Source organism: Homalodisca vitripennis, chromosome 1 (genome assembly GCF_021130785.1).
Source record: "Homalodisca vitripennis isolate AUS2020 chromosome 1, UT_GWSS_2.1, whole genome shotgun sequence".
In the NCBI taxonomy this organism is placed as follows: domain Eukaryota; kingdom Metazoa; phylum Arthropoda; class Insecta; order Hemiptera; family Cicadellidae; genus Homalodisca; species Homalodisca vitripennis.
Genome location: NC_060207.1, coordinates 80776159 through 80795839, shown reverse-complemented (window position 1 = coordinate 80795839; position 19681 = coordinate 80776159). Strand labels below are relative to the sequence as shown.

At 32.5% G+C, this 19681-nt stretch overlaps 1 protein-coding gene and 1 non-coding gene across 2 annotated transcripts in view; both read left to right on the top strand.

The window, feature by feature from the left end:
- The window catches only part of LOC124367727 (dynein axonemal heavy chain 2), a 184276-nt gene that overhangs the window by 14954 nt on the left and 149641 nt on the right, over nt 1-19681 (top strand). The window contains exons 9-18 of the mRNA XM_046824842.1: nt 3502-3668; nt 5719-5884; nt 7314-7444; nt 10568-10744; nt 11694-11859; nt 14005-14151; nt 15413-15627; nt 16065-16222; nt 18370-18527; nt 19495-19640. Coding sequence (XP_046680798.1) covers nt 3502-3668; nt 5719-5884; nt 7314-7444; nt 10568-10744; nt 11694-11859; nt 14005-14151; nt 15413-15627; nt 16065-16222; nt 18370-18527; nt 19495-19640 — 1631 coding nt within the window. The remainder of the gene's footprint in view (nt 1-3501; nt 3669-5718; nt 5885-7313; nt 7445-10567; nt 10745-11693; nt 11860-14004; nt 14152-15412; nt 15628-16064; nt 16223-18369; nt 18528-19494; nt 19641-19681) is intronic.
- Trnaa-ggc lies at nt 2740-2810 on the top strand. The gene has a single exon. It is a non-coding gene; the product is annotated as a tRNA-Ala (tRNA).

The window sequence follows — 19681 nt, the reverse complement described above, 5'->3', positions numbered from 1 at the left end:
TATGTTTGAATATTAGCGGCCTGGCAGAAAATGAAATTAAAATGATGACTGAAATGTATTTATGTCATATTTTGAGTATTTTCATATAAATACTTTCTGTATCAATATAATATGAGTATATTATCTTAATAATTTTGTATCATGGTTGGGGGTGATTTGAAATTTGGTTTAGCTTTACATTACGTACTATAGGTACTATATATATATATATATATATATATATATATACAGGGTGTATATTATGTCTGGGAAACACCCAAATATATCCTTTAATAATTTAAATATAAATTTGAAACCTCTTACAATCGTGATAGAGATTGGACATCTACTTTTTGGAACAATGTTTTGTTATGGTTCACACCAACGGGGGACGTCCTGGCCGAGGGTATCGTGAATATTCTTAATGGAAAGCCTATACCTTGTGATACATAATTTTAAAGGTAATAGCTTACTGAATTGAATGCCACAAACCGCATCTCAAAGGAATTATTCTATCAGAAAATAGAGCATTTTTTAGTATTGAAAATTTACTGATGTTCAACAATGTAATTTTAACATGGTTCTTGCCACAAAATGTGTTACACTAATTTTTTAGCATTTTTTAAATGTTCAATTAAAATAAAATAAACAATTTTATTTTTAAGCAGGTTTCATTAGTACAAATTTACCAGTTTTTTATTACAATGAATAAAACTTATGAGTCACTTTCTCTGATTACTTATGAATCTGTACTTGGTGTTTTCCAGTCAGCAGGAAGGTTTAAAGAGACAAAGGTCACTAGCCTATGAGAAACATTATTGTGTTATTAATCATCTGGTCTACAGGTTTCAGTTTGTTGAGCATGGAGCTTTCACTAGACAGGTCTAAGCTTGGGAATTACAAATGGACAAAGGTCATATCATTCCTGTCGAGTTAATCAGTGTCTCTGAAGCATTGCTGTCAACAAGTTATCTAATTACAGTAGTTCAGTTTTTATTTGGCATTTTAATGGAATTGTCTGAAAGAGAACGAATTACTCTGTTGATGATGCGAGGATATGGCGATCGTCAAAGATCTTATCGGGAAGTTTGTAATTTGTTTAATGACACTTTCCCCAGAAAGGAATCCCATAAGTGTTTCAACAATATCAAAAACTATTGAGCGTTTTGAAATGACAGGGAGTGTACGTAATCGGCCAAAGTCGGGTAGGATACAATCTGCAACAGATGAAGAACATGCACTAGATGTTTTGCAAACATTTATTGAAGACCCACATACATCGCTCAGAAAAGCTGCACAGCAACATGATATGCACCCTATGTCTGTGAGTAAGATTTTGAAAATTAATAAATACAAACCATTTAACGTTCATTTAGTCCAACAGTTAAGTGAGGATGATTACGACAGAAGAGTTGAGTTTGTGAACTTGTGATGCGCAAATGTGATGACAATAGAGATTTTCTGACCAACATACTATTTTCTGATGAGGCAACTTTTTTCCTAAATGGCAATGTTAACAGGCACAATTGCCGTTACTGGGCTAGTGAAAACCCACATTGGATTACTGATTCCCATTCACAGCAACCACAAAAACTGAACGTATGGTGTGGAATTTTAGGTAACAAAAATTGTTGGACCCTTTTTCATCAATGGAAATTTTAAATGCCGAACTTTACTACAATATGCTCCAAAATGAAATAATCCCAGCTATTCAAATTGCATCAGGAGAATACTTTGATAATGTATGGTTTCAGCAGGATGTGCTCCACCCCATTATGGGAGACAGGTAAGAGAGTATTTGGATTTAAGGTTTCCTCATAAAATGGATTGGCCGAAGAGAGAATTCGAATGGCCTCCAAGATCTCTCCGGATTTGTCACCAATCGATTATTTCCTATGGGGTCATTTAAAATCCAATGTTTAGAGAAGAAAGCCTCATAATTTGGAAGACCTAAGAAACAGGAATTATAGAGGAGATTGCTTTGATAACTGAAGAAATGTTAGGCAACTCTGTCGAATCATTTTACACAAGATTGGCTCATTGTCAAACCGTAGAAGGAACACAGTTCGAACAATTGCTTTTGACACCAAATGCAGGTAAAACGTTTGTTGTACGACTTTTCTAACAGCATACATTATTTTTTATTTGTAATAAGAAATAAATAACATAAGTATTTCCATAATTGTACTGTAATAAAAACTGGCAAATTTGTGCTAATAGAACCAGCTTAAAATGCTAAAAAATTAGTGTAACACATTTTGTGGCAAGAACCATGTTAAAATTACATTGTTGAACATCAGTAAATTTTCAATACTAAAAATGCTCTATTTTCTGATAGAATAATTCCCCTTGAGATGCGGTTTGTGGCATTCAATTCAGTAAGCTATTACCTTTAAAATTATGTATCACAAGGTATAGGCTTCCATTAAGAATATTCACGATACCCTCGGCAGGACGTCCCCCGTTGGTGTGACATAACAAAACATTGTTTCCAAAAAGTAGATGCCCAATCTCTATCATGATTGTAAAGGTTTCAAATTTATATTTAAATTATTAAAGGATATATTTGGGTGTTTCCAGACATAATATACACCCTGTATATATATATATATATATATATATATATATATATATATATATATATATATATATATATATATATATATAATTTCAATAAACATTGAATCACAAAAAGTACTTGCTCCGCCGGGAGTCAAACCCGGATCTTTCATACAAAATATTTGAATCGGAAAAAGTGAGTGCTCTGTGGTGTAATGGTAGCACATTCACCCGGCAAGTGAAAGATCCGGGTTCGACTCCCGGCGGAGCAAGTACTTTTTGTGATTCAATGTTTATTGAAATTAAATAAGGCTATTGCCATCTATACAATTTTATATATATATATCAATATATAATTCTTGAATTTCCCTCTTTCAGCATTGCCAATTCTCTCCTCTTTTCCACTCCTTTTCTCTTTCAACCAAAACCAATTGATTTGTAAGATTAGGCTAAACTGTTCATGCTTGCATAAGAAGGAACTTGTGTCCAAACTGTTGCATGTCAATCCAATGATAATGTAATTGAATTTGTTATCTTTGTTTTTAAAAACTGAAAAATTATGCATCATACAAACGCCCATACCATTTATAATTCAGACAGCATAGTATTATGTTTGGTACTATGAATACTTACACTATGATGATTCAGTTGGTACTAATGATTATAAGGATGATCAGAGATAATACTGCCATGTATTTATCATCATAACTCAATTAGTACCGCTCACTTCACTTGGTAACATATACAGCTGTGATAAAAATGTAATAAAAATCCAATTTATACTTGACTGGTCTTTGTGTTGTGGGTACTATTCCAAATGTGTCTTAAAATCTGTGTTGAAAGCAACTGATTAGCCAGATTGCATCATGAATTCAAGGCAACAGGAATTCATAGCTAAAATAATAACTCTTATTGCTGAAACTAGTGTTGTTTTGCTTACAGATTTGTTTGGGTGTGTTCTAGCAAGCACTGTTAGAGGCCAAGTCCAATGTTGAATACCTCCAGATACTGGACGAGCCCTGCAAAGAGTTTGAACTGGTCGAGTCGCCTGCTAAGGGCATTGAGTTGATACCCAATATATTGTTCCTGATGAGGGTTATTTGTAAACGTTCACCATACTACAATACTGAGTCAGTACTCTGCATATCTGATAAATTATTTTTTGAAACTTGTGTTTTCTTTACAAGTGATTTTGTCCTCTTCGTAATGTATTTGACTATAAAAATTGTGACAAAATAAGTTGTAAATAAGTATATTACAAACTGTATGCTTTGTGACAGAACAACAAGGAGGTGAATCAGAAAGATTCTTTGCATTGATGGTTGTGCAGTATGAACTTTAAACGATAGATAACAATTGAATTGAATTTTTTTATTTGTTATGAATGCCTCTTGAAATTTAAGACAATGTTTTATACCTTATTAGGGTAAAGCATCATTCAGTTGTGTCAGCCTCAGTTATATCTGTGCATATTATCTGACTCCCACAATTAGATAGTACAATTAACATTATTTTACTTACAGGCAAATACTTTTGTTACTCATGAATTTTATTGAGTGTTAAATATATATCCAAGCTACAACTACTCTAATAACCATTTCATATCTTGATTTTATGTGTTGCACATGTCATGTTAGACAGTATACAGCATATTTTGTGTTACATTTAGCTATACAGTGGCGTATTCAGGAGTTTTGGAGCAAGAGGAATTATGACTTATATTTTATCACTTACAAGTAAACTGTTGTACTGTCTGTCCTGGAATCAGTAAATCTGTACAAGAACACAACTCACTCTCAAACTTTTATGAGTTTGCCATTGTAGTGTTTGTGCTACTATCAATCAAGGATGACACATGAGTTATCAGTTGTGTGCTAATAAATTCAAATGTTCATACATTCAATGAACACTGAAATTAATTTGATACCGGTTCTTAAAAATATCAATAAATTATGAATAAGAATGGTTTAAGTTACTTTTATAAACATTTTACTGAATCATTTGAGATTGCATGTGTAAATAATTTGACCTGGACTACCAGTTATAATAAACCACAGATGAAAAAAGGTTACACTGATATCACACTTTACATGTATGGGATTTATATTGCAATAATCTACACACAAGAACTGGTTAAAACCAGCCACAGAAATAGTCTAACAAGATGAGGCTTGGTCATTAAAACATCTTGGACTTTGTTAAATATATGTGGTTGTCACCGGATTGAGACTAAGCATTGTATGTTCAAGATGATTGGTAGCCAATTGTTCCAGAAAATTTAAGAACTAATACAAGCAACAAGGCAAAAGAGATTAAATTATATTCCTCTTCTTGTTTCTGTACAAATGTTACTTTATTGCAAAATTATAATCATGACACAATGATTCAATTCAAGAAATAGTTTTCTGACAGATCTAAAATTTTTACTAGTAACCATGAGGTGTGGTAAAGAAAAGGCTGGAAAGTTTATTTCTACAGAATCAGCTGATTTGAGTAGTAAAGGATTATATTCTTTGAATATGAAGACAAAAAGGTAGTCATAAATAATGTAATGTAATAAACTGCACAGTTCTGTTTTCTCAGTGTTATTCACCCAGCCAAATAGAGCAAAGAGGGGGAGCTGGTTACAGAGGTGTTCTTGGTTTCCTGAGCTGTCCTCCATCAATGGAACAGGTTGAATCCAGGGTCGATCAGAGTTGTGGGCTATTGAATATATGTAACGAATATATTCATGCAACCATACATAGTAAATTACCATGGAGTTGATGTCATGGAAAAAAGTTTAAAATTTGTTAATTTGAGAAATTGTCTCTAATATATCCAAACGAAGAGAGAAATGAAACTCAAATTGGCAGCCTGCATCAGTCATTGTACAAAGTAGATGAGCTGTAAGTGACAGCGACACTATTGCTCTCACTTTAGTTCCAGAGGGATGATTGACATTTGTTATTGGCAGTAACACTGCATGGTATGACATTTATAAATTATAAAGAAGAATTATGTTGAAATTATAGATCATGTCTACAACTCAGGAATTTAAAATGACAAAAGTCACCGTTTTACATTATTTAATTTCTCACTATTTAGTTTTACATGTACTGTAAACATTATTATATTGTGCACATTGTTAAATTCAGATATACAACACAATCTAGTTAGTTAAATGGTGGTTTATTCCAGGAAAAAGTTTGTCTCTCTATGCATGGGACTGAGCAACCAACTGATTTCTCTATGCACTAAGTTCATAGACATGAACGTAATGTTCAGTGGAAAGTCCCAGGCTGCCATGAAGATGTTCAATATGTGCATCAAGTCTTGTCAAGATTATAAAAAAATATTTGTCAGAGTAAGAAATTTGCATTTTAGTATTTTAGTTGTGTAGAACTTTTTGTGAATAATTTTTGTTTAAGCAGTGATTTTATTGTTATATTGAGTATGGATTTGAACTTGATTTAAAACATTCTATTATGCCTGTTTAGTAATTATAATATAAATTGTAGTGCTTTTGCTACACAAAAGATTAATCAAACAGTCACCCCCCCCCCCCCCCACAGTACTTGAAACTTGGACTATAGATGCTCATGACTGAAATTACTGAAAAATCATTTCTCCTAGTTTTTATTTTACAAAACAAGTTTTTCTTCTAAAAGTTACAAGTTAAATATTCAAATTAACTGACTTGGTAAATAGAATCTACAGATGCAGAACCAAATATTCTAATCGAATAAATAATGACAGAATATGGCACAAACTTTTCTCCTTGATTACTAAATATTGTATTTCATCATTTACACTTCTATAGAAGCCCTAGATTACCTAGGTAGAGATGTTTAAGTTTCGACGCTTTAAATTGTATATTCCTGCCAGATCAAAATTAAATCAGTTTTAAAACAGAATATTTTTGATAATGTCATAATATTAATAATAATTTTGGTCTTGGATTAAATAATACATTTGTATTCAATTTACATTTTTAAATACTGGACAACTCTAGAAAAATAAAAAGAAAAACAGGTTGGTAATATAATGAAGAAAGTGAAAAAAGCAGTCTTAAAAATTGCCAGTAAAAACATTGCACACTGTTCTGTTTTTGTATTGATAATGTAGCTAGATACTTGGGCAACAAGTTGTAATAAACGGAATTGTTAGAAATTAATTTTCCACAATGTTGTAATTGTATTTTTTTTGTCACCAGCTGTTTCTTATACTGAGAATAAGTTTTTAATATCTTAATATTTGGAAATTTACATTTTTCCCCATAGACAATCATTTGGCTCAGAATTGCATGTAGGAACAATTTTTCTGTAAATCAGTCACAAGCTTTCAGGCTTATTTTCAGGACATCATCATGTAGGGGTTAGTGGTTCTTCCAGTGACCATTCAATGACGGTCCTAAGGCCTACTCCATATATCAGTCAGTCCCTCAAAATATCCTTGCGATAGGAGCCCAGAAATGATTACCAATGATATTCCAGTAATATTTACAGGTAATGCGAAAGAATTTGTGCTTAACATTTGTGTTCTTTCATGTAAAGTTACAGATAACATAGACGTTTTAGCAATGTTACAAATTAATATAAAATAATGTTGTTATTAAATTGTTTTTATACATTAAAAGTATAAATTGAAATTGTTTTGATAGTTTTAATAAGTATCAGAAATGAGTCATTTCAGATGTAGCACTAATAAATTAGGTAATGTTTAATGTTCAATTATATTAGTTACTTTATGTGAACTATTAATTTTGTTGCCATAAATTATAAATTGAATTTCAGGCATGCAGCTATCCTAATGAGGGAGAAGGACAATTAGCCAGATACCCGCAGATATTCAACAAGGTGGACACCTTCATACAACGCTGCCAGGATACGGTTGAGGTCTGCGAGGCCATGATTGTTTTTGGAAGGTGAGTCATTAAAGTAGAGAAAACAAATTTTGAGAGGACTTCTTGTTAAAATCAAGTTTTTAAATAGCATGTAACGCATGAAGCACAGCAATTTTACTCAAGAATTATAAGAATAAAAATTTTTAATAAATAGATTTTATCACAAATCTAATGACATCAAAACTATGTAAATCGACTAATAAATTATTGTATTAGAGCAGATTTACTGTGAAAAGACATAGTTTACATTGAGGTTCTCATCAAATAGCCAACAATACGAAAGTAAATAACAGCAGCTCCAGAATATCATATGTCTATTGCACTCAGATTCGAGTTCTTTTAATGAAAGAGATGAAGTACATTATAATCTATTGCTTTTTTTTGTTCTCTTAGGAGCTTATAAATTGCTCTTAGTCCTGTAAGAACCTTTGCGCAACTTCCGGAGTGATAGGATATTCAGGATAGATAAGGTTAGGGAGTAGGGGCCGCCTCCTATCGAGATCTATGAGGAAGAATTAGGGCACTACATCTCAAAGTCATCCCGGAAAAAGGGGAGGCCAGCTCTGAACCAGCCTCTCCAGTCAAAGTAGGCAGGGGGTGGCACACACCTTTCTTGTTGAGGTTAACAAGAACCTCTGAGGTAAGGGAACAAACCCCACCAACTCCCAACAGTCATCTTCCATAGTAGACTAGACCTATCGAATTGCCCATGAACCCCAGAATCTCAACATTTGCGGTTAGTGATGTGCCGCTACTGGACATCCATAGGGTTGCCCAGATTGAAGTAGCACATCGGTTTTTGCTGTGCCCAGTGGTGGGTTCAACTGGTAGGTATAAACCAGCCAGAAGTGATCCCCGCTGGGTAAATCTATTGCTTAGTAACTTTGTTTTATATAAATAAATAAATATATATATATATATATATAAAACAAATATAGGTATTATAAAAAATTGATTAACAACAATAATCGTCTTTAAGAACAATAAAAAAAATTGATAACTAATAATAACAAACTGCTTTATTTATAATAGGGCTTCCTTTATACAAAAACACAGTTAAAAACAAAATAAAGGCTACTTTAACTAGGTTAAGTGTTTCATATTAAGAACAATAAATGACTCGGACAACCTTATACTAATGTTCAGACAACAATGTTTTTGTAATTGGCAACAGTAATAGTTTTATGGGAAAGACAGCTGATTTTCATATGATTTAATTTTAGTAAATAAGTAAATCCTAAAACAATGGATCTTAAAATAAATTCATTGAAAACCAAATATTTGACCGTACTCTAACCTTAGGTAAGCTGTATACATTTAAATTTGATTGCATCAGAAAACACAAAAAACAACAAAAGGCATAAGATATATTTGAGCTGTCCTTTATTCAATATTTTTATTGTTGGCTATTCACTGAGAACCTCTACGTAGACCATATCTTGTCACAAGTAAATATGCTTTAATTCGATAATTTATTATTCAATTTACATAGTTATGTTGTCATTCGATTTGTGACAAATTCCACTAAAATTTGTAATTCTTTAGCAAAATTGCTATAGATGAGCTGCATTGAAAGCGACCTGCGTGAAGATTTCTTCAATTTATGTTAAGAATAGTGCATTGCGTCTATTTAATATGTTAGTATAATTAAGAAGTATTTTAACAAATGTTTATTGTTAACAGCTGTTCTTATTATTACTGTGTTCGTAAAACAGCTGTTATGTATCCCATACCCTACGAGTGGTAAAGTGGTAACATAGGAGTGGTTGGTAAGGAATGTGGAGGAGGAAGTGAGTATGCACTTCTTCTCCCTTTCCACATCTCTCTCTCTCTCTCATTCCCCCCCCCCCCGCACTGTTCACTTAATAGGTAGCTTTCAAAGCGGCTCATCTATAGTTTTTAGGTCATTCATAGCTAAAAAGTTTTAATGAGCGCCATTTTGAAAATATTAAAGACTATATTATAATGTTTTTTCCAATACAGTAATAGGCCTTGTTATCATAAACATTTTACTTAAATATGGTATAATTGAATGTATTAGTTTATAAGATAGGCCTTTGTCCAGAGATTTACAGGACACCCTGTATACCACATATTTTGCTCGTTGTTTGTCTCAGGAGTATGTCACGGTTCTTAGTAGATTGCAAAACAGAGCTCTGAGATTTGTTTATAATCTCAAGAAATTTGATCACATCAGTGAATTTAGATTAAGCTCTAAGATACTATCAATTGGAAATTGCTGTGACTTACAGACTGCCCAACTAATCCACAGGGTTCTTCAGACTGGCAAACCTAAATATCTCAGGAAAAAACTCATTTTTAGGCATGAAATAAATTCTCGCAGTACTCGGCAGGACAGCCTACTTCATTTGCCTAGGGTCCGCCTAGAAATTGGCAAGAAATGTTTTAGCTACTCTGGACCTGAAATATATAATGCTTTGCCCCCTGCTTTAAAGACCCTTAGTTATAGTACATTTAAAAATCATGTTAAAGAGATTTTTATATAATTTTATAAGTTAGAATAATTATGTAATTTTATATCATTTAGAATAACTATTATTACCTGTAATTTATGTAATAATTACTTGTAAGTTATGACAAAAGTTGTCTTGTAAACCAGAGTCTTACTTTGAAGAACGCTTGCTAAATAAAGACGTTATTATTATTATTATTATTATTATATTGATATAAAACCTCTAATGTGTGCCAAACTCTTGGGTTTTATTCCCTTTCCAATGGCAAGGGTGAGTTAACATTTGAAAATTTTGCATTGGGTATTGTGAATTGTTATTGAAACATTACCTCTAAAATATATTATAATATGTCAAAAAACAGGTCCCATTTACTTATAAATATTCCCCAAATTACCTATTTTTGCCTGAAAAGGTTCAGAAAATAAAATGCAGACTTTTGATTACCCTGAGGAGGAATTTCAAATTGCAAAATTTCAGTATAATTCTACAGATGGGCCAGCAAAAACGGCAATAACAATATAACTAGTGCAGTGAAAGCTTAGCATGGGACTCTGTAATCTCTGTAAGAATGGCCTCAATACCCTCCTATTCATTTTCATAGCTCCCCCTCCTAGATGTGGAGTAAGAAACCCTTGCATCATTTAGTTGTACTTCCTATTGTGTTTTCTAGAATGGACGAGACCATTGTGATTGACAAACCATCGTTTGCCCTTGCTCGAGCAGCTGAGTTTGAATCAGTTTGTGATTCAATTGAATCAAGGTTCAAGACCAGTTTGAAGAAAATTGAGAATGACCAAGACATGATTTTTGATGTGAACTCATCCACCTGGTATGAAAGTATCTTACAGTGAGTATCGAACATTTTCCATTTTAACTGCAATTAATTACTTCTTTCTAAAGCGATCTCTAAACAATTTTGAAAACTCACAATAAGTTATTTTGTTCTTTGTTATTATAACCAAACTTTAATGGTCATGATATCAGTGAATTTCATTAATAAAAATTATTTTATTAAATTTTCTAATGATTTATACCACAAATGTTTTATGTTAAATTGAGAAGTAATTGAAATATTTATACTGAAATGTTTTAGTATTAATTTGAGTTCAATTTCATTTGATTTACTCTCTCCAGTGTTGTGAACTGTATTGACAAGATATATTTTGACATATAGTTATGCATTATCCACATTTTCAAGGGATTTTGTATAGTAACAATTGGCATGTTTACTCAATTCAGTCCATTGTAAATACACCTGCTATTTTTTTCTGGCTGGCCCATTATAAAATTTGTTGCAGCGTCTTTTATTGTATTCTGTTTGTTTACAATTAAGGTGTTCTTCAATGATTGCTTTTGGGGTTTTAGTTTTCTAAATATACACTTGAAATACTTATGCTCAACAAATAAAATTCCCAAATGTATTATGTAAAATTTATAAACTCGATTGATTCTATAGGTAAAGAATAGAATCTAGGAGGTAATTTTAATAAATCATCATGTTAGATTGTATGTTATAGAAATGTTGAAAACCCTTGAGTAATTACGACTATTAACTAGTTTATACATTTTAATGTTAGTTATCTGAGTAGTACAAGGTATTTACATCTGGGTAGCAACAGATATGATAAACCTGAATGGCACACATTGCCTTCCTCCATGGAAGAAATACCCCTCAATCCTTTATGCATCCCTTTACTCCTTACCTCATGAAGTCATAAAAAAAACAGTATTTTTACATAATAAAGGATAATCCACTTTCTTATTTCAAATTAATCTGTTTATTTGCTTGTGTACAGATTTCGACGGGAAATGAAAGAACTGGAGGTGATGGTAGAGAACCTGCTAGCAGAAGTATTTGTGACTATCAACAATGTCACCGAGGGCATTGATGTCCTTCAAAACATGTATCAGTATTCGAAACGCAAAGATTTGGCCTCTGAATTTGAGAAAAGAACAATTAAGGTATGAAATAAAATACAGATTGAACAATATTAATGAGATTATGACAATATTGGATAGCTCAGCTTTTTGTCATGTCCATATAATCAATCAAAAGCAGTAGCATGCATTAAATGTATACGTTGTTGTATTTTGAAGAATGTCTGAACTGTTTTAGTGACTCGGGATCAGATCATTGGTTCCAATTAAAACATTATTGAAATAATGCAATAAAAAGATTGCATTGTAATTTTCACACAACGCAGGAAACTTCAACTGAAACAGAATTTTCTTCCCTCCAAAATCATTGGGTTCCCGTTTCTGTATATTTTTTCTGTCTAGGCTCTAATGAAAGCAAAGGGAAAATGGAGAGGATTTAAAAAAAATTATTGGTATCAGCTCGTGACACAACTGCAGCTCACAACATGATTGCAGCTCATAACGCGACACCAACAAAGGTCAGAACTCATTTGACACTGACTTCTCCAATGCCTCCGACACGTCCCTCTCTCTGGTGACTTGGGCGGCGACACCACCACTGCAGCCTTGTACGTCAAGTGTAGATACCACGCAGAGTTGAAAACAGTGATTGGCAGGACAGAAACATTATAATTTGTCAAAATGTATGGAAACAGGCCCTGTATAAGCGGAAAAACGTTACAAACTGGAAACTTTATAAGCGGGCTTTTTTTGCACTAAAATAGGCTGATTTTATTTGGTGAATGTATAGATAAAGATTATATGTGAGAAAAGTTGTATGTGGGAGGCGTTATAAGTGGGATCCATTGTATATCAAAGTTTTAAAAGTTGTAGAATGGGATTAAATTAAATTTGGATTAATTGAAGGGAGAAGGAGGGATAAAATGCAGCAAGAATAAAAAAGTTTATTGTGCTATCTTATTCTTGTTTTACAAGAGATATCCCAGCTACTGATAGTTTTAGTACAAATTATTTAATAGCACACTTTTAATAACACTCCTTATTCTAGAAACTTCATCTTTTGGTCACAGTTGATGGTACCTAAGTAATTTTTCTTGTTTTATTTTTTTCGTGTTTCTTGTAATTCTAAGACAGGTTAGGGTTTCAGCCCTTTTTCAAATCTGTCAGTCCTTTGTTTTAGATCAACTGATGTCTCCTGCCCTTCTCAATAGGATTTCTAGACACCATCATTCCTTGAACCAAAACTTTTTTTATGCTCGTTTATAGTATCCTAAAAATTCTGTTAATTCTAGTTTTTTCTGTTAAATATATTAATATTATCAACCTGTTTTGGTGATAGTTAAATAGTAAATCCTTAGCTTTTCTCAGCCATTGATGATTATCCCTATCAGATGTTTTATCCATCATTGCTTATTTTTCTCTGAATTTTCCCCTCAGAACGTTTTTAATAGACGTCATGATTTAGATATCATCAGGGAAGGGTCAACTCCTTTCCTTACCAAATTATGTGCTTTTCAATTATTTTGATTCTTGTGTTTATGGTACCCAAAGGAGAGAAAACCTACTTAACTGTCATAGTAAACGTTATTAAGTTGCTGAAATTGAATAACACTAACTAAAAATAAATGCCAGAGACAATGCTTGGTAACTTTATTCACTAAAGTTCTCTAATAAATAGAATTACTGTTTACTCAGTAGGTAAGATTCTAATTTTCTTATTAATAGTTCATTATCTTGTTCATATTTTTATTTCCTTTGGCTAAACTCTTTTAATTTACCAACATTGAATTTAGCAAATGTTTATACTATGGTTTTTCCCTTTAATTTAATTTTGTTTAATTACATTGTATAATACATTTCAATTAGGAACTAACTTTATCTGTAATGTTATCTGTTTTCTTCAGCATTAACTAAGAAGTTATCAGATGACATGATACAAATTTTCTTGTTTTTACCCAAGGAGTATGAAATCTGTTACTTAATTACCCTGTAAAATCCACTTGTTTTAACCTTTACTTCAGGATTATGCAGAGAGCAGGCTGTGTTATAAAGACCACCGATCCATTGGGCCTCATCCTTCCCGCTCAACAAGCTGGAACTGCTGCAGATTCTCTAGACACAATCATCTTTTATCTTTACACATTAAAAAAAACAAAATGGTTAAGTTTTTTTGCACTAAAAAGGAGTGCATATGCCAACTCCAGGGTTTAGCAGACTTGCATTTTGCAGGTGTTTAAACTGTTCGCAACAGAGATCCAGGAGACTCGCAGGGAACTGGTGGAGGATAAGAGGCAGCACCCTATGGGGCTGCCAAGGTACGCAGGCCGAGCTCTCATGGCCATCCTAAAGAGAAATCGTCTCAAGACACTCATGAGGGTAAATTCTTATTAGTGAATATATGTAAGTAAATTAAATACATATAAATATTCAGCTGTCTATTACTGAAATTCGTGGTTACAGAATGCTAAATACATAATTATAGGCCAACAAATGGTAATTATTTTTCACTCCAAACATTCTGATATAATTGTGCTTAATGTAAAAGCTTTTATTACAATTTAACCCAATATATAAATAAATCTACATCGAAATCTGAGCGATCACTCTACATATATGTTGGTGGTTATTGAAAAAAATACTGATATCCATACAATACACACATTCATTGTAAAAGGGTTAACATAAATATTTGGCTCTTAATTTACTATGTAAAATAATATTTAATTCATTGTTTTATCATTTAAGAATTATTTTTAATGCATTAGAATCACTTACAATAATGTGGTCTAACTAAGTTTGTGACTAACAAACAATTGTTAATGGGAATAAAAAGTGGAATATAAAACAATGTTTACACATAAAAATTTTACTTGAAACCTGTATGGAAATTCCATATGCTTAGTAAACATTACATGCCAATTGGTCATGAACATGACATTTTTATGTTGGAAGGTCATAGTGATAGAAAAACCTGATACCAATCTGTTACGAAGATGTGTCAGCATTAGATAATAAAATATTTTGTGATAATATGGTACTAATTTTTATAAGGTTATTAGATTTCTAAAAACTTTATATACATGCTTTTTCTCCTGAATTTAAGGGTTTACTGTCATCAATGCTATTAAAACAAAATTACGATTTGTTTGAGATTGCAGTCCCATTTCAAATTGGAGCATCAAATCTATTAAAAAATGACATCAATTACTGTACATACTTAAAAATATCTTTAAAATGTATTATTAAACTTTAACTATTTTCAGTTTTTAATAGATTTTTTTTAACACCCTGATTTTTTAAAATGGAATAGCAGTTAAAAAAGCAGTTTTCATTCATAAAAGACAGAATTCATGACAATAAAGATATGCAACAGGTTTATTTATGGTTAAACAAATCCATCAATGGATACAGTGTTTGTTTATTACTATGTGTGGTTGAAAAGTATATCTTCTTAGCCAAATTTAGAACCCTCTTGAACCATTTTATAGTTTTGAAACTTTTAGAGAAAAACTTTCAATTCACTTATACATTTTCAGTGCACTTTATTTTCATTTATTATTATGTGTAAATGGCATTATTCTGTTTATCTGAGAACCACGCTTTACTTATTCCAAGATGTGCTCACGGTTTCTTTCAGACAGTGAACGAGGCGCAGTGGCTGATGTATTGCCCAATAGAGGAAGATGTGCGCAGCCAATACAAGAAGCTGATGGCCACACTGAGGGATACAGTGATGGGACACCACCGACGCTGGATGGGCTTCACGTCACCTGATATCTCGCGTCGATTCATGCGACCATTGCTGACCTGGTCCACCAAGCGTCCTGGTCTGCTGGAAGTCAATATTGACAGGTTTCAATCATTTTAACTATTTAAAGGAGTAGAGCCCTTTATTATGTTTTATGAAAAGCTTCTCATAAAAGTATATTTCTAATAAAGATATACATTGATTTATTGTATTTATGTAATTTTTGTCATTCTCATAGCACTAACCACCCATGGATAGCGTTAAAGTAAAGTGACAGAGAACAGCATTGTGCTGTATTTTCCTTTTGTTGTAAGCCAAGATCTAAATTTTAAATACTGTACTTTATTGAATATTTTGTTTTCTGTTCTAAAATAAAATTGTAATTATAAACTTTTGAATTTATAATTTTTTATTATTATACTACTGTACTATTTACATCTTAAAGGAAACAGATTTTGAAATTATGGTTTTAATGTAAAATGCAGGCTCATTCAATATTTAGCATGACATCTAAATCTAATGTTATGGATTACACTTGCAGGAAACTGTTAAAAACATGCCAAGAGGCCAAACTGTGGCAACACATGGACTTTCGAGTTCCAGCTCATATAGACATGGTCATGGAGAAGTATCCTCAGCTGATGCTGCTCTTCAGAAATGTGGAAGCAGTCATGATGGATTATAATAGGATAATATCAGGTAGTTTTAAAATTTTGAAAACAATATTGAAGTTTGTGAGCCCATGTTTGAGGTTGAGCATTTTGGATAGCCTCACCCATCATTTGATGATAACACCTGATTTTTGTGTGTATTTCCATTTTAACATAACTTTTGAATAAGTCTATCTAGAGGGTTGAAATTTGGTGTGAAACTCTACCTCTCAATATTGAAAATAATAAATTATTGGTTTATCGGAAGACACTTTTCACATGTGGACCTGAAGTCTGATGTGTGTTTGTTTTTATTAAATACAAACCAAGCATTCAAATATTAAATCTTGATACAAATACATTAAGTATATTCAAGTAGTGGTTCATCGTCTTCTTTCATGGAACTCAGCCACTGATTAGAATGGATTGCTGATTAGTCAGTCAGTAAGGGCATTCTTCAATTTTCTTCCGGATAGATGTCTTATTTCATCTGACAGTAGATTACACAGCTTCATGCCAATGTAAGAGGGTTTCTTCTCATATTGAGAGAGGTGGTGAGCTGGGAGATGGTATCCTGTGCTATATCGGGTGTTGTAGTCATGAAGATCTCTAACTTGTGTCAAAGATTGTCCAATCACATACATTAGAACTTTTTTATGTATAGGTCATTACAGTCATGATCTTCAGACTTATAAATGCTTCTCTACAACTTTCCCTGAAGCCAAGCCCTGATAAGGCTCTTATAGCCCAGTTTTGAAACTAATTGTGGATAATACTTGCTGAGATTCTTCCCCATATGACTAGTCCATATCTAAGGTGTGTTTCAAACAGAGAGTGATAAGCTACTTTTGCAGTAGTTGTATTGCTTATTGATTTTATTTGCTTTATCACACAAAGTGAAAAGTTAAGTTTAGGAAGGAAATTGTCAATATGTTGTGACCAGGAGAGGCTCTCACCAACAATGACTTCTGGAAACTTTACTTGGGGTTTTCTGTTTAATTCAGGAATTGCTGGGACTTCTTCGCATCTTTTCCCAAAAGCTAGTTGGTTTATCTTCTCTGGGTTAGTTGTTTTTGTCGATACTTCCAAAAGAATCTTGTTGTAAAACTAGACAGATTATTTTTAAGTCTTTGTTTTATGGCATGTGACACTCATGATTGCTAGTAGAGTGGTATAAGATGTTATGTTTGCAACACACTGTTCTGCAATAAATTTATGTACTAAATTAGACAAATTAGGTCAAGAAACCTTAAAATTTTTAAGTTAAGCACCAAATTTAGCAAATTTTTCATTAACACTCAAACTGGCATAAGAACTTTTAATAAGAGGAGAAGACAACAAAGACCTTGCAAAAGACACCATTCAACTATGAAGTGAAAAAATGTGGTGTTAATAAAACCAAGGGTTTTTTTTCAAATTATTAATAAAAATGCCATCTTTTTGCTGCTTAAAGGGAGTTCTTTCCATTTTGTGGTTGGTACAATTAATAACTGAGTACTATGGAAAATGAATCAAAACTGATTCAGTTTGGTAATTGAGCACTGATTCAATTATGTCAGTTATGGTCTTTAGGTAATTCTCAAACCTAGGTATGTAATTTATAGTTTTGTATTAAATACTATGAAAATTAACTATTATTTTTGTGTGCTCTGCATTGGTTTACAAATATAACTTGTTAATTTTATAACTAGGTGACTAAGTATTATTTAGTCTCCCACTATATTTTATAAGCTTTAATATATGTAACAATAAAATATAGTTTGTTGATATTGTAAAATCTCTGCATTCTGAAAAATAGAGCTTGCTGTAAGAGCTATTTCCAGTCACAGATGTTAACCCAAGATTAATAGTGTCAATATTTGGAAAGTGTGTTTTAAAAGTACAACAACGCTCAAGAGTTTTTGACACAAATTTTCCAATGATGGATGTAAATGAAACAGAAGAATAAATTACACTAAATTAGGGTATTCTCTAAATAAAATTTGGCCAGGTCACCCATAGCATAAATATCAAAAGTAACTTTTGAGTAAATTGCATCTGCAATATAAAAGTGTCACAACCCCATTGTTTTACTGTTTAGTTTTATTGCAACCTTGTAAGGAATGTTTTTTGAAATTTTGTGTATTAAAAAACTTAAATTATTCTAATCCTAACTTTAAAGTCAGCAGGAATATCTACACTTCAATTCTATTCCAGCTTTGTCAGACCAAGAACGCATGCTCTTCCGGGAACTGCTCAAGTTATGCAGTCGCAAGATCATGCCTGGACTTACCAAGCTGACATGGATTACTGACATGGCTGATGTGTACGTGTCAGATTGCAGTACCCACCTGGAATGTGTGCGTAACCACGCTGTAGTTACCCTTTTTTACAATATATTTTATTGATCATATGGATATTTTAAAGTTACCAGAAAAATCTGCCTGGTTGACATAAAATGATCAAAAAACAAAATTTTGTGGTCAGAGAGATAAGCGGTTTTATTGTAGAAACAGAGGTTGAAAGCTGCAGGTTAGAGATAAAGTTATCAAAACAGGCTGAGTAACGGGTTGGTTGAGGGTTAAGATAAAATCAGTAATATGTCTTAAGCATGTTCAAGAAATTTTTAACTTTATTGGCATTGTTTCTTGGATCCAAGTTCATGTCACTAGCAATTAAAACCTTAAAGTTACTATATTTCACCATGTTGTCAAAAGTGTCAAAGAGTTTTGCCATTTTTGTGGTAAAAATTTCTTCAGAGGAATCTGGGGTACGGTAAACAGATGCAACTAATAAGTTAATTGAAGGGAAAACGATGACAGCTGCCTCAAACTGCTTGGGTTCGCATAAAGAGTCAATGTTTACAACAACAAAAGAATTTTGATGAGCGTCTCTCACAAGAATAGCAACACCCCTATAGGGCACATTTCTGCAGTGGTTAGCAGCTAATAATATAGTCTACAGGTGTATATGTGTGCTGTTCATCATGAGTACACCAATGTTCATTAATTTGTAGTACATCACGCTTGTTATTTAGAAATACTTCCAGAGTATTAAATTTATTTTTAATTTACTGAATGTTAAGATATGCAAATACCAATTCTGAGTGTTCCTGGATTAAAATACTCAAACTAGACCTAGGCCTACACTGAGTCTCATTTATGTCATCCTACTGAAGGATTTCCCTGAATCTCATAAAAAAAATACACACAATTTGAGACATACAGTACACAATAATTAACGTTAAACAGAAAATGGAGTATACAGTGGCCTAGATTATTTCATATTTATGGGTGAATAATCCATCCATATTCAGAGTTTAATTCTTGCCCAACTGTACAGTTGCAGAAGTTTGTGGATGACTACAAGAACTGCAATGTAGAGGTGGTGAAACTGTGTGAGAAGATTTGTGATACTCCATTGATCGATATTCCTTTACATGACCCGTTCATGTTGAAAGAACTGGTTCAGGTTATGGCAGACTACAGGTAATTACAAGGAAAGTTTCAAAATGCATTTATTGTTAGTT